General features: G+C 53.7%; 3 protein-coding genes across 3 annotated transcripts; 1 reads left to right on the top strand and 2 right to left on the bottom strand.

The window, feature by feature from the left end:
• Window positions 1-2,065: 2,065 nt before the first annotated feature.
• GMORB2_2645 (solute carrier family 26 (sodium-independent sulfate anion transporter), member 11) lies at window positions 2,066-4,714 on the top strand (the record flags this gene model as incomplete). The annotated part of the gene is made up of 4 exons (XM_035464624.1): window positions 2,066-2,312; window positions 2,408-2,553; window positions 2,680-4,095; window positions 4,187-4,714. The coding sequence occupies 4 exons, from the start codon at window positions 2,066-2,068 to the stop codon at window positions 4,712-4,714; spliced, it is 2,337 nt and encodes a 778-aa protein (XP_035319294.1).
• A 235-nt stretch (window positions 4,715-4,949) lies between these two features.
• GMORB2_2646 (Protein of unknown function (DUF1115)) lies at window positions 4,950-5,921 on the bottom strand (the record flags this gene model as incomplete). Its single annotated transcript, XM_035464625.1, has 1 exon — window positions 4,950-5,921. One exon carries the CDS (start codon window positions 5,919-5,921, stop codon window positions 4,950-4,952), a length of 972 nt encoding a protein of 323 aa, XP_035319295.1.
• Window positions 5,922-7,670: 1,749 nt separating this feature from the next.
• Window positions 7,671-9,053, bottom strand: GMORB2_2647 (uncharacterized protein; the record flags this gene model as incomplete). The annotated part of the gene is made up of 3 exons (XM_035464626.1): window positions 7,671-8,163; window positions 8,275-8,753; window positions 8,862-9,053. 3 exons carry the CDS (start codon window positions 9,051-9,053, stop codon window positions 7,671-7,673), a joined length of 1,164 nt encoding a protein of 387 aa, XP_035319296.1.
• Between the last annotated feature and the right edge of the window lie 3,844 nt (window positions 9,054-12,897).

Genomic DNA, 12,897 nt, shown 5'->3' on the forward strand with positions numbered 1-12,897 from the left:
CCCATTTTTATGGACCATCGATATGTGTTTGCGACGCTCCGAAGCATTAGCATGCAGACTTTTCTTCTATCAGTTAAACGAGAGGCCGTTTCGGTTTGTCTCCCGAGGCTCGAGGTGGGGCTCTCTTACGGCTGTCCCGCGGAAATACGACTCTACATGTACGAGGCATACATGATACAGGAGCGTACGGAGCAGCAGTCCACTTACGGAGAAGCAGTAGATGGAAGAAATCCAGCATGTTCCGTGCTTTTTTCTCTCCTTCTTTTCTTTCCTTACTTTTTCTTGTCCCCTTTCGGGATCCACCCATCCATCCAGTTCTGGGACAGGGTCTGGGTCTGTGTCCTTGGCTTGATCCAAGCTCTGGACCTAGAGTCTATTCATATAACATGTACAGTGTCACGGAGTGGTCGCAATGCCATCATCGGGCCTGTATATGGCGCATAGAGCCGTCGAGAGTATCGACTCGCTCGATCAACGACGCTAACCGTCCGCCACATCACGGCAGACCCCGTCATACAAGGGCAGGTAAGCACACAATGTTCAGCATCTTCACGCTCCGCTGTTACTCGGGTCATATTGCCGCGATGGGATGTGCGCGCCACGGAGATGGGACGGCAAGGACAGGAAGGCACGCAATGCTCAGCATCTTCACCATTCGTGGGAACTAACTCGGGTCGGAATGCCGCGATGGGGTGCACGCGCGCCGAGGCCATAGGGCGAGATAGGAACCACGGCTTTTGTGTATGCCTCTCTCTCTCCCTCCCTCTCTCTCTCTCTCCCCCTCTCTACCTATACTAGCAGTATATCTCACCGTCTACGGAGTGAACTGCTCCGATTTGAAGTCAGCCCTCCGTACGGAGAAGCGTAAAGTGAGTGGTGCATGTATCCCGACGATGGCCGCTGACTTTAAGCTTGTTTCCCTTATGCGCAGGGTGTGGGATGAGCTCATGGTCTGCCAAGTCGGGAGGTCGGCACCGAACCCCGACAAGTGATATTAGAGGAGGGTTAATAATGATATTATCCACGGAGACAGACGAAGAGGCTCGTGCAAGGTGCAGGAAGTGCCCACAGGTTGCCGTTGGCTGGTCCGTCATCATGTACCTATATGTACATATAATGTATGGGTATTTATACTTGATTTGAGCGTTCCCGTTTCTCTTGATGACTATGGATGGCACTTACACGGATATGATATGCATTGCGTATTATACACCAATTATATATTACGAGTAGTAGGAGATAGTGATGACTATATTCCAGTTAACCCTATGCAAACACCAGCTATTGCTCTTCGCAAAATAAAGGAAGAAAGGCAGAAAGGAAAAAAAGGAAAAAAAGATACAAATCTAGATGAGCTGGATTCGTCTAGTTTTTGGGCTTGCCCCGCATCTTTCACTTGCTGACGACGGAGGCCACGCCAGGGGTATGGCGCAATCTGATGGTTCCAAGCACGCAATCCTGCAAGTCGTTTGTGCAATCCTGCTCAACCAACGCCGGGCGACTGGGATGTTGAGCTACGAGCACTTCTAGTTTCCTGCTAAATCGTCAGAGATGGCATAATCCATAGTGTGGATGGGTCGAGCATGTGTATTATTGGCAGTTGCCATTTTGCTTTTCTTGTGTTCAAAATCAATATTCCGTAATGGTTGTTGGTACTCTTCCTCTTCCTCTTCCCTTCTCGTAAGAAGTATTGACGACTTGGACCTGGACCACAAGTCGTGCAAGGTAGGCTGACGAGTTTAGAAGTCCCCTTTAAAGGTTGCTGCTCTCCTCTCTCCCCTAAAAAACGCCTCTGTTGATCCCGCGCGCCAAGCTCGTTTCCTCGACCTCTTGTTCTCTTCTCCCTTCTTTGCCAAGGCGTTAGTAGGTGCTATTCAAAGGGTGATCCTTTTTTGTTTCGTACTCTTGGCCTACATCTACCTCGTCTCTCACATCTTACAAGGACTCTTCTTATACCCGTGCCAATCGTCACTTACGCCCGTCCTAGTACTGAACGCGCGCGCGCGCACACACACACACACATATCAAGAGGCACCGCGACCGTCGGTAGCCAAGTCCCCAAAACATGTCCAGCTCCTTCAAGCAAAAGGCCGCGCACGCCGTGGGCTTCGACCAATTCCGCCCTTATGAGACCGCTCCAGAGTATCCTGACGTGGACCCGTACTACGAACAGGAGCCTACCGTTCGTGAATTCCTTGAGGAGCGCACACCGTCTCTCAAGGACGTTGGTCTATACTTCTATCGTCTCTTTCCCTTCCTCTCGTGGATTGGAAAGTACAACCTGACATGGTTCGCTGGTGACTTGATTGCCGGTAAGTTGCGCCCGTGTTATCCCCGACTCCTTGGCATCATGTACTCTCCCAATATCCGCGGAAACTGACGCTCCTCTCTTGCCTCCCCACCGCAGGTATCACCGTCGGCGCCGTCGTTGTGCCTCAGGGCATGGCGTACGCCGAATTGGCCGCTCTCCCCGTCGAGTTTGGTCTCTACTCGTCCTTCATGGGTGTCCTGATATATTGGTTCTTTGCCACGTCCAAGGATATCACCATTGGCGTACGTCATGATCAACCCTCTTACCCGCACTGCATCGTTAGCCTCTTGGCCCTCTTAGCCTTCTTGGCCTCCTTGGCTTCCTTGGCGCGAAACCTGCGATGGAATTTCTGAGCTAACGCGATGCAGCCTGTCGCTGTCATGTCCCTCGTCACCGGAAACGTCGTCACCCGCGCCCAAACCAAGCTCGATATCGAGGCTCACTACATCGCCTCGGCCCTCGCCATCATCGTCGGCGCTATCATCACCTTCCTCGGTCTTGCCCGTCTGGGCTGGATCGTCGAGCTCATTCCGCTGCCTGCCATTGCCGCCTTCATGACGGGAAGTGCCATCACCATCGCTGCTGGCCAGGCCTCCAAGATCCTCGGAATCTCGGGCGTCAGCTCGCGCGACGCTGCCTACCGCATCATCATCAACACGCTCAAGGGCCTGCCCGACTCGCAGCTCGACGCCGCTCTCGGCCTGACCGCTCTCCTCATGCTGTACCTCATCCGTGGCCTGTGCTCGTACATGGCCAAGAAGCACCCGAACAAAGCCAAGTTGTACTTCTTCATCTCAACCCTGCGCACTGCCTTTGTCATCCTCCTCTACACCGCCATCAGCGCTGGGATGAACCTGCACAGGAGGAGCAACCCCAGTATCAGCATCCTCGAGACCGTTCCGCGAGGCTTTCAGCACGCCGCCGTCCCCAAGGTCAACCGCGAGATCATCAAGTCGTTTGTCGGTGACCTCCCCGTCGCTGTCATCGTCATGCTCATCGAGCACATCTCTATTTCCAAGTCGTTCGGCCGAGTCAACAACTACACCATCGACCCATCCCAGGAGCTCGTCGCCATCGGCGTCAGCAACCTTCTCGGCCCCTTCCTCGGAGGCTACCCCGCCACCGGCTCCTTCTCCCGAACCGCCATCAAGTCCAAGGCTGGTGTGCGCACTCCCTTTGCCGGTGTCATCACCGCCATCGTCGTGCTTCTGGCCGTCTACGCCCTGACCGCCGTCTTCTTCTACATCCCCGACTCCGCGCTGGGCGCGGTCATCTTCCACGCCGTGGGCGACGTCATCACTCCTCCCAGGGTCCTTTGGCAGTTCTGGCGTGTGGCCCCCATTGACCTCATCGTCTTCTTCGTTGGTCTCTTCGTCACCATCTTCAGCAGTCTCGAGAACGGAATCTATTCCACCGTCTGCGTCTCCTTCGCCGTCCTCATGTGGCGTCTCTTCCTGACCAAGGGTCGCTTCCTCGGTCCCGTCCGTGTCCAGACTGTCAAGGGCGGTGTCAACGTCCCCTCACCCGCCCCTGTCGGCGACAACTCCGTCACCGCCGATGACACGGTCGCTATCTCTGGCGCGCGCACTGCCTTCATGCCCGTCTACCACGAGGACGGATCCAACCCCAGGATTCGCGTTCAGCACCCTTACCCGGGTGTCTTTATCTACCGCTTCGCCGAGGGCTTTGCCTACCCCAACGCCAGCAACTACCTGACCCACCTCGTCGAGACCATCTTCAAGGAGACGCGCAGGACCGACCCGAGCTCCCTCGGAAAACTGGGTGTAAGTATATTATCCTTGAATCACTCTAAACTGCGTGCCCTTGCCCCCCCTCCCCTTGATCAGGGCATCTAGGTGCTAATCCCCGACATAGGATCGACCCTGGAACGACGGCGAGGCCCGCGATGCCATCCTCACCGGACAGGACGATAAGCCTATCCTGCGTGCCGTTGTGCTCGACTTTTCGACAGTCAATCACATGGATGCCACATCCGCCCAGGCCATCATCGATACCCGCAACCAACTGGCCAAGTATGCCGCCCCCGAGAAGGTTGAGTGGCACTTTGCCAACATCCAGAGCCGCTGGACCAAGCGCGCACTGGCCTCCTCCGGATTCGGATTCCTCGAGCCCGAGGGCGACGATGTCAAGCAGTTCCAGCCCATCTTTAGCGTTGCCGACCCCGTCTTGGACTCGGACAGCCCTAGCATCGCCAGCAGCGATGAGAAGTCGACGGGAGTATCCAAGGCAGTCGATATCGAGGCTGCTAGGCAGAGGGCTCAGAAGCCCTCTTCTGTCAGCGGAAGGCTGCCGACCCATGGTCTGAACAGGCCTCTTTTTCATCTCGATCTGCAGGAGGCTGTTGAGGCGGCTATCACGATTTCCAAGTCCAAGGATGCTTAAAAATTCCCCCTTATGTTTTGTGCTTTCCCCACCTTTTTATATATATCCCATACAGTTGCCTTTGATAGGTGCAGATGTAAGCATACAATTTAATGTCTTTTTTTGTCTGTTTTTTTGTTTCTATCTATTGTATCTTTCCCTCCTTCATTTTTGTATCTAACATTACATCATGTGATCTTTATATCGTAGAAGCTGTTGTCTCGTAAAATCCTTGTATATCCCAGGATATCTGAGCCTAGATGAAGACGTGCTCAAAGGCGTGACCGACACCGTGGTCAGTCATCCACGTCTCCAAGGCTCTCATGTCATTACGGTTGGCGCGGACACCCCTCCGATTGTCTTCGAACAGGTCCGTGATTTCTGTCATGGAGTCGAACGCACGCGTCACCGGGGCGTCAGGCGCCGCTGTCTCACGGTAGCGCTCCGAGACCTTCTTGTGCTGCGGCGGAATGTCGCTCCAGCTCTCCGTCTTGATGAAGCTCATATAGTCGTAGACGGCTCGCGACGAGCCCTCCAGGCACAGCATCCCCGGTTTCCCCGCCAGGAGGAAACCCGTCAGGCCATAGGTAGGCGCGTGGTTGACAATGTCGTCACGCTTGGCGCGCGTGCTGATGGAGGGGAAGTAGAACCATATCCGCGAGAGATCGTTGGCGGCGTAGCCAGGTCCGGCTTGGGAAGTGGCAGCTTGGCGATGCGACTCGGCTTCGACGGCGAGCGTTTCAGCTTCGGACATGACACGGTCTATGGCAGAGAGCAGGTCACCATCGGCGTCGGCGTCATCGTCGGCGTCACCGCCGTCACGGCTGCCTGGAATCTTGCCCGTCAACCGCGCCGTCTCGGCCTTGCTGAGCCACCCCGGCTGACGAAGCCGGATGGTCGGCCTCGGAGGTTCCACGGGCGGACATGGACCCGAGTACACCAGGGGTACCGACACGTCGAGCTGGAGGGAGCACTCTGGCCTGTTGGGTAGGAAAAGGGTGAGGACAAGGGGTATTGCCTTTCCTGTGCCCGTTCTGCTGCTGCTTAGATCTGGCGGCAGAGCCTTGTCTGCGTCTGCGCCCTCGCACCATTCCCGCAATGCCTCGAGGAGATGTGATGATGATTCGTCCATCCATACGGCCGAGTCCGAGGCGTACATAGCCTGTAGGAGGTCGACTTGGCCTACCTGGAGCTCTAGGAGTTCCCTTGGTAGGAACACTTCCGACATGGTCCCGGGTCCTCTACTGTCTTGTCACGTGGTTATGAGGCATGCGCAGCATCTACATACATGTTTCGTGCTTCGAATGGTTTGCTTGAAGCCATCATGAGGCACTTCCTGAGAAAACCTGCGTACATCACGTGATATACCATACGGGTACTCTCAATCCCAGGCCGATCCTAACATACATAGCAGTAGTAGTAGTATATGTAGCTACCATATCTGTACTATTAGTACCCTGCGTTGTATCAACACGTACCGTGTACTCCGTACTCGCTCGGAGAAGCTCTCTGCAAACAGATAATAAGGGCAAGTGCTAAGAGGGACGGAAGAAGAAGAAGAGTGATTTCGTCATGCATAAAGTGCATGTAAGAGTTGCGACATCATTGGTATCACTACTGTCTTCTGGAAAACAGTAGTTGTGACAAATTCAACAACTGTCAACAAACAACATCTGTCCCTGCAAAGTATTTGGCAATCTACTTCACTTTACCGATTACGATGCACCAGACACAGTACATGATCTTGCGACCATTGCAGGAACCGTCCTCTCTAGAGTCCCGCGCGACAATTTCTACTAGTTGATATATTACGTCATGTAGTTTGAATCAGAGTCCATGGGTTACGGTGTAGTAATATATCGGGATCGAACTTGAAAATATATTATGTACTCCGTATGAGTATCTAATAATACCTATTTGCCTGCTTCTCAACTGCTCTGAAAGCTCGTCGTCCCCCCCTGTCGACTGTGTGGGGCGTATGTCGTGACTCTGTGCTCTCCGAGATAAAGGGGTTGCCATCAGTTGTCGTCTCTGACTAGTTGACTAGTCAAGTCTCATGTCTACGGGGACCGAGGAGACGGACCATCCATCTCCATGGATCTACCAGATGTCCCTGCACTTTGTTTCATTCGCATGCTCTTTCTTTTTCTTTGCCAGTCATTATCCTGGTCTTTCTCTTTTTCTTTTCTTTGCATGTACATATACGGGCCCATGCCACGAGCTTCCTATGCCATGTTGGGGGGTATCACCGACGAGCCGAGTTGGCCTGAGCTGCATAGTAACATCAGAATGTCTCAGCATGACGGCAAGGCGAGGAGTACGGAAAGATTTTTCCTTGATCCCCTGTTGTTTATGTGTTTTCCACACCATATGGCGCAATGCTGTCACAGTATTTGTCTCTCATGTCCCTCTTGTTAGTTGGCACACGTGCTAGTAGTATATTGTGAGATCTCCAAGGTCACTGGAAAGGGGCAGGTCATCTTCGAGATATGTGTAGTTTACTTGTAGTACTTGGTGGAACCAGTGGTTGATGGGAAAAATGGAAAGAATTGAAACGTTATATCATCGAGACTAATATCTATCGTGTGCAGCACAAAAGTAGGATTGTAATACAGAGGGTACAGGTACAGAATACAGAATAACAGTGTCTGGGTATGGATGTTGCATGCTCAAGTGGCAGAGAAATCTTAGTAGTTGCTTGCGAAAGAAAAAAGAAAGAAAAAGGGGACAAACGGAAGCAGGAATGAAGAAAATGATGATGGAAAGAAGAACCAAAGGAGTTGGTAAGAACGGAAGAGGCCCCAAACGGCGGAAAGCAACGACCGCTCTTTAGAAAAGAAGGCGAATGCTGCCCTAACGCTAGGGGTAAAGAACAAGAGAAGAACCAATGCTATGGTCGTTCCTATGTTGGCCTTGGATACCCTCTTACCCCCCCCCCCCCCCCCGCCTTCTGTGATCATCGTTCCTCTATTTTCTTTTACTTCTTCATAGTCGTCCTCTCGAAGTCTGTCCGCACCCGGATACCGCGCAGGGGAATGTCGTCACCACTGTCGTCGTCCTTGCCACCACGACCTGTGGTCTTGATGGTGTATCCGTACTCCTTGCCGTCGGGCCTAAGATTGGAGTCGATGGGCGCGGGTGCGTTGTCGTGCTCCTCATCGGGGAGACGATAGAAGTTGTTGCTGGATCGCTTGGTGCTGACGTCGGTCAGGTTTCCCTTGCTCTCGGGGGCGGAGCTGGACTGCTTGGAGCGGCCATCGCTGTGGACGGCCCTGCTGAGGGGGGTCCTGATGCCGAAGCGGCGGGCGATGTAATTGATGATGGGGAGGAGGGTGGGGAGGCAGGCGGAGATGATTCCGGCCGACATCTCGATTTCGGTCCACCCGACAGTAGGCGCAAGCGTGTAGCTGGGATCGGTGGACGAGTAGGTGAAGAGAACACTGGTGCGGTAGGCGGAGGCGAAGACGACACTACAAGGCGGGCAGCAATACATGGTCAGCAAGCCGAAAGAGACGACGTCTTTGCGTCGGATGACTGGGTGGTTTGTTTGTGTGTGTGTGTGTGTCAGATGTTCTGCTTACAAGAAACCGAGACCAAAGGCCATAGTCAGACCAATCTTCTCCCGCTTGCTGAGCTGGAGTCTCCAGATCTGAGGGATGGGCAGGCAAAGGATGATGAGATCGGTGAATAGGGTGGAGGCTGCGTTGGAGATCCAGGTGCCGACCTGGTCGATGCAGCGTCCGGGGAGCTCGGGGTACCAAAGCTTCTGGACGGGCACGCAGATGAAGATGAAGAGGAAGGTGACGCAGACGACCCAGGCCATGACGAAGGCGCCGACCGCCCATGCCATCTTCTTGAAGTAGGAGACGCGGAAGATGCGGTAGTACATGAGAAGCAGACTCAGCTTGGTCCAGCCAAGGTTCCAGGCGTACAGGATCTCGGCAACGAGGAGCCACTTGGCCATCATGACAAGGTCGGAGGGGTCCACGAGGTCGGCGTGGAGGCCCATTCCGCAGTCGTGCATGGCAAAGATGAAGCCCACAACGACCAGGTTCCAGAGCTATGATTGTGGCGTCAGTAAACGGGGCAGCCGAGGAAGGGGGGGGGGGGGGAGGTTCAAGCTGAGGCAATTCGAGGCCTTGAAGCCTTTTGCAAAGACAGGACGTACCATGGAGAAAATGATCATGTAGTCGTCCCACCAGAGCGCCTGCTTCTTCAGATAGCGACTCAGCAACCTAAGACCGACGAAGACTAAGGCCAGAACCGTCATGACGACGACGACCTTGACGGTCCATGGCTGTATGGAGACCGGGTCGAAGCCGGAAAGGCCAGGAAGCTGAGATTCCTTGGCAGCTCCCATGGCGAACGTTGGGGGTTTACCGGTGCAGGTGCGAAAGGAACGTGAGCTGTCCTTCTCTCTGCAGTTGTGTTCGAGAAAAGAGGACGGGAGACTGGTGATTACAGACCAGTTCCCCAGAGAGAGAGTGTGTGCGGCGGGCCTGGTCTATAAAGATATCCGTCGACTTATTACCGTTTCCTTTCCTTTATACAACTCCGTACCGCTTTGACGTGCTAGTACAAGAGTGGGTTGGTCGAGAGCTCTAGTATGGGTTAGAAGTTGTCCCCTGCTGCGCTTTTGTCCATCATACGTGCGTGTATGTGCGCGCGTGTGTGTGTGTGCGCGTGTGTATTACTGCCATCTTGTATGGGCATGCCCCGTAATTGTACGGATGGGCACGATGGCGAGTCCTGTACCATGTGGACCTCACGGTGCGAAGCCTTTAGCCAGAGCCAGGTTCAGTATTATCGACCTGCAGCCACGCTGCGGATGGCCCCCATGCCAAGGTAGGGAGCAAATGGGACGTGGGTTGTGGGCCGTGGCTCGCAGAGGACCAGAGGTGGGCTCGGTGGCCACAGACAGGACCCGGCTCTGCCTGGTCAGACTTTTACGAGGTAGGGAACCGTAGTATCCGCTCCGACTAGTGGAGGCTTAGGCTGGTTGTCCAAGACTTCTCCCACATGCGGGTGTATGGTTGTGAGGAGACTTCAGGGAAGAGCTTTTTTAGCGTCGAGTCGTGCTCGTACGCCTACGAGGATTACTGGGCTAACGACCTCGCTCAAGCCTCGGCCCGGGACCAAAGGCGTTGGCTTGGGTCAGTTGCCGGTGCTAGGGAAATATATCCGCTCGCTCCCTTGCCTTCTAGTCTCTTTCCCCCCCCCTCCTCTCCTGCGGCACACGCTGCAAGAGGCCTTTCAAACGTAGTTCAACGACGGCGACGAGAAGAGTCTGGTCGTTCTGGTGGTGAGATCCCGACAGCAGGGGCGGGTCTGAGCGTACGAGTTTCTCAAAACTCTCCATCTCTGATGGATGCAATTATTACCTGTACGATTGTGATTACATATACAACTGAAGAGGCCTGCCCATGGTTCATCTAAGGATTGAGACCGGGGATGGTCAGACTTCTCCAACGATGCGACGAACCATATTCGCGTGGGTTGAACGCAGGGGGGGAGGTAGGGGGGGGGGAGGGCCAGAGAAGGGCGATGGGAGCCAAGGTACGGAGTACTTCTCCGTAGTACTATTACTAGTCTTAGTAGTACCGTAGTAGTATGTTCTAGTGCGACATGATAGATTTCAGACTGCGGTCATGGGTAAGGATGTCGAGCAAGGGTTCAGCCGTTGTTCTATCAGTACTCGTCCACCCGTGCACGTACATACAACGTACGTGTGTCCAAACACGTGCGAAGTAGATATGACAAATGTGCATCGACAGGGCATCTTACAGGACGGGTACGAGTAATAGATACTGCAGCATCGTGCATGCGAGATGATGGGCTCTTTTCTTATTGGCCCCTTTACTACAGCCTCGGGTCTGCAGGGGCGTTGACATGGTGTCACTGATTTTGGGGTCCATTTGGGGCCCATTGCACGACACCCATGGACATTGGCTACCGTCGGAACCCTTGGGCCTCGTCTGGTCAGTGTGCCAGGCCAAGACAGATTCTGCGAGTACATAGGTACTACTTGTATTGCTTGCATGGTGGCCATTTGACTGATACCTGTATGAGTGCGACTTCTCCTCGCTCGGTCAGGATGTAAGGAAGGATGGGGGGGGGAGGGTGGCGGCCAATATCGGCGGTTGGAAGAACTGCTCGACATGGACACAACCTGCGGGCCTGAAGGGGAACTGCCGATCGCAACAACTGGCTGAAACAAGACAGCTTACAGTAGTGTAGCAATCAGAGAGCAATTCTCCTTACTTGAGCATGACAAGGGAAGGACGGTAATCTACTCGGTACGCTGTCGTGCCATAGTCTCAAGTGCCATTACCACTATTGGGAGAAGACGAAGGGGAGAAAAAGAAAGGACGAGAAAAAAATCAGAGAATAAGCTAAGCTAAATGAGGAGTACAGTTACTAACAACTATGCAGGGGGAGGGGGGCGGCCGAGGCAGATACATATCCATGACAGCTACACAGTGACTAGAGACTAGAAAAAGAAGGGAGAAAGGAATCGCATGGTGAGAAAAGTACAGCTCATATGACTTCTCCGTAGGAGAGAATCGATTACTACCGGGTACTCCGTAGATGGATGAAGAGAGGAAGGAAAAGAAATTGCAAACTATCCACGATGTCTCGTAGATCGTACGGATACGAAAGTACCTACAAGTAGTTGCGAGTTGCAAACCACGGATGCTATTACCGAGTACCCAGTACGTGTACCCGAGTCTAGCAGAGTCTAGTATTACCAGTGGCAGTGACGAATTGGCAGGCCAGTATCGTAATAATAGGATGCGACGTCTCCGTACTCCGTACACCATCCCCGTGCCTGTTGCCACCATTGCGAGGTTCCAATATTACAGCAAACACGCGACTGTCCGGTTTCCGCTGGACCATTGCAGCACCATAACCTCCGTACAATGACCGTACGAGATACGACGTGATGCAAGTACTGTACAGGCCTCCGTATATATGGGTCGCATCATGGTCGCTCTCCGATCTCGAGATACTACGAGTATACGAACGGAACATAGGGACAGGAAAATGCGATGCTAGAATCAACCCTCGAATGGCTCCAATCCGGGGGGGGGGGGGGGAACCCCCATTTCCCTCAAGATTCTTCCCTCGTTTCCAGGACCCCCCGTACGTGACGCTAGCACGGGCAAAACGGTTTTTTCATGACGCCGAGTGGACGACTCTATACTCCGTATGAGCTACTTCGTACCGTTTGGTATTGCCACACGTATGGTGTGGTTATATGTAATAATATCCGTACCGACGCCATCTTCCCCGAAGTACCGCACCGTGCCTTTTCCGTACAGGCTACTTCGTACACACCCTCTCCTCCCCCCTCCCCCCTGTCCAACCTGGGGCGCCGCCGTTTCGTCTCTCTGGTGACACCGTAGGTGATGCTCGGCGACAGGCATACCAGGCCATCCGTACACAAGAGTGTCGTTTACATGTACGGATATAGCAGGATGTAATCCATTCCTCGATGACCCCTCCCATGAATTTTTTTCTTCTTCCAAAAAAAGCCCACGGCCATGGCATAAGTGGAAATTGGTGAGCGGGGCTCTTACTAAATCGAGGGCCGTCTCCGCCCGTGAGCTAACCCATGATGCCCATCCATCCGTGGTTGTCGTGACATTGGCGTATGACGATTTTAGCGTCCCTCAGTCTCGTTCGGGGACACTTGAGATGGCCCATGGCCCAAGACTCTGTCGGTCTGCACAGTAAGCTCCGTATTCCGAGACTCCATGGCCCCTTTCCCCAAGTCCTTCTTTCCCCTTCTCTTGCGCTCCCCTCTCTGCCAGAGAAGGCAAAGGTCCCAAGAGCCTTCAACCCTCTCCCTCCAGGTCCTCTCTGCCAACCCAAAGGAGAGAACCAAAGCCAGGTTGGGAGAATGGAGGAAGGTCTATGAGGTATCCATGACTGTACGGCCAAGAGTGACTACTCCACTCACGAGATTGGTAGTAGCTTGAACACCGAGACATAACCACACCCGAACCTTGGAGCAAAAGTCGTAAGCTAGATTAGACATCATACCCTGGGGCGTTCAACTCAATTGTCAGGCTCAGTATATTACAGCTCTGGTAGTGATAAGACGAAGTCGGAATCATCCTAGCTCTCTTCTAGTAAGGACCATCCCCCCCCTCCCCACCGTCAATGGTTCGATGGTTCGAAGAGAGAGGTCCTCCCCCCCC

The sequence above is a fragment of the Geosmithia morbida genome, assembly GCF_012550715.1.
Source record: "Geosmithia morbida isolate 1262 chromosome Unknown scaffold_14, whole genome shotgun sequence".
Taxonomy (NCBI): domain Eukaryota; kingdom Fungi; phylum Ascomycota; class Sordariomycetes; order Hypocreales; family Bionectriaceae; genus Geosmithia; species Geosmithia morbida.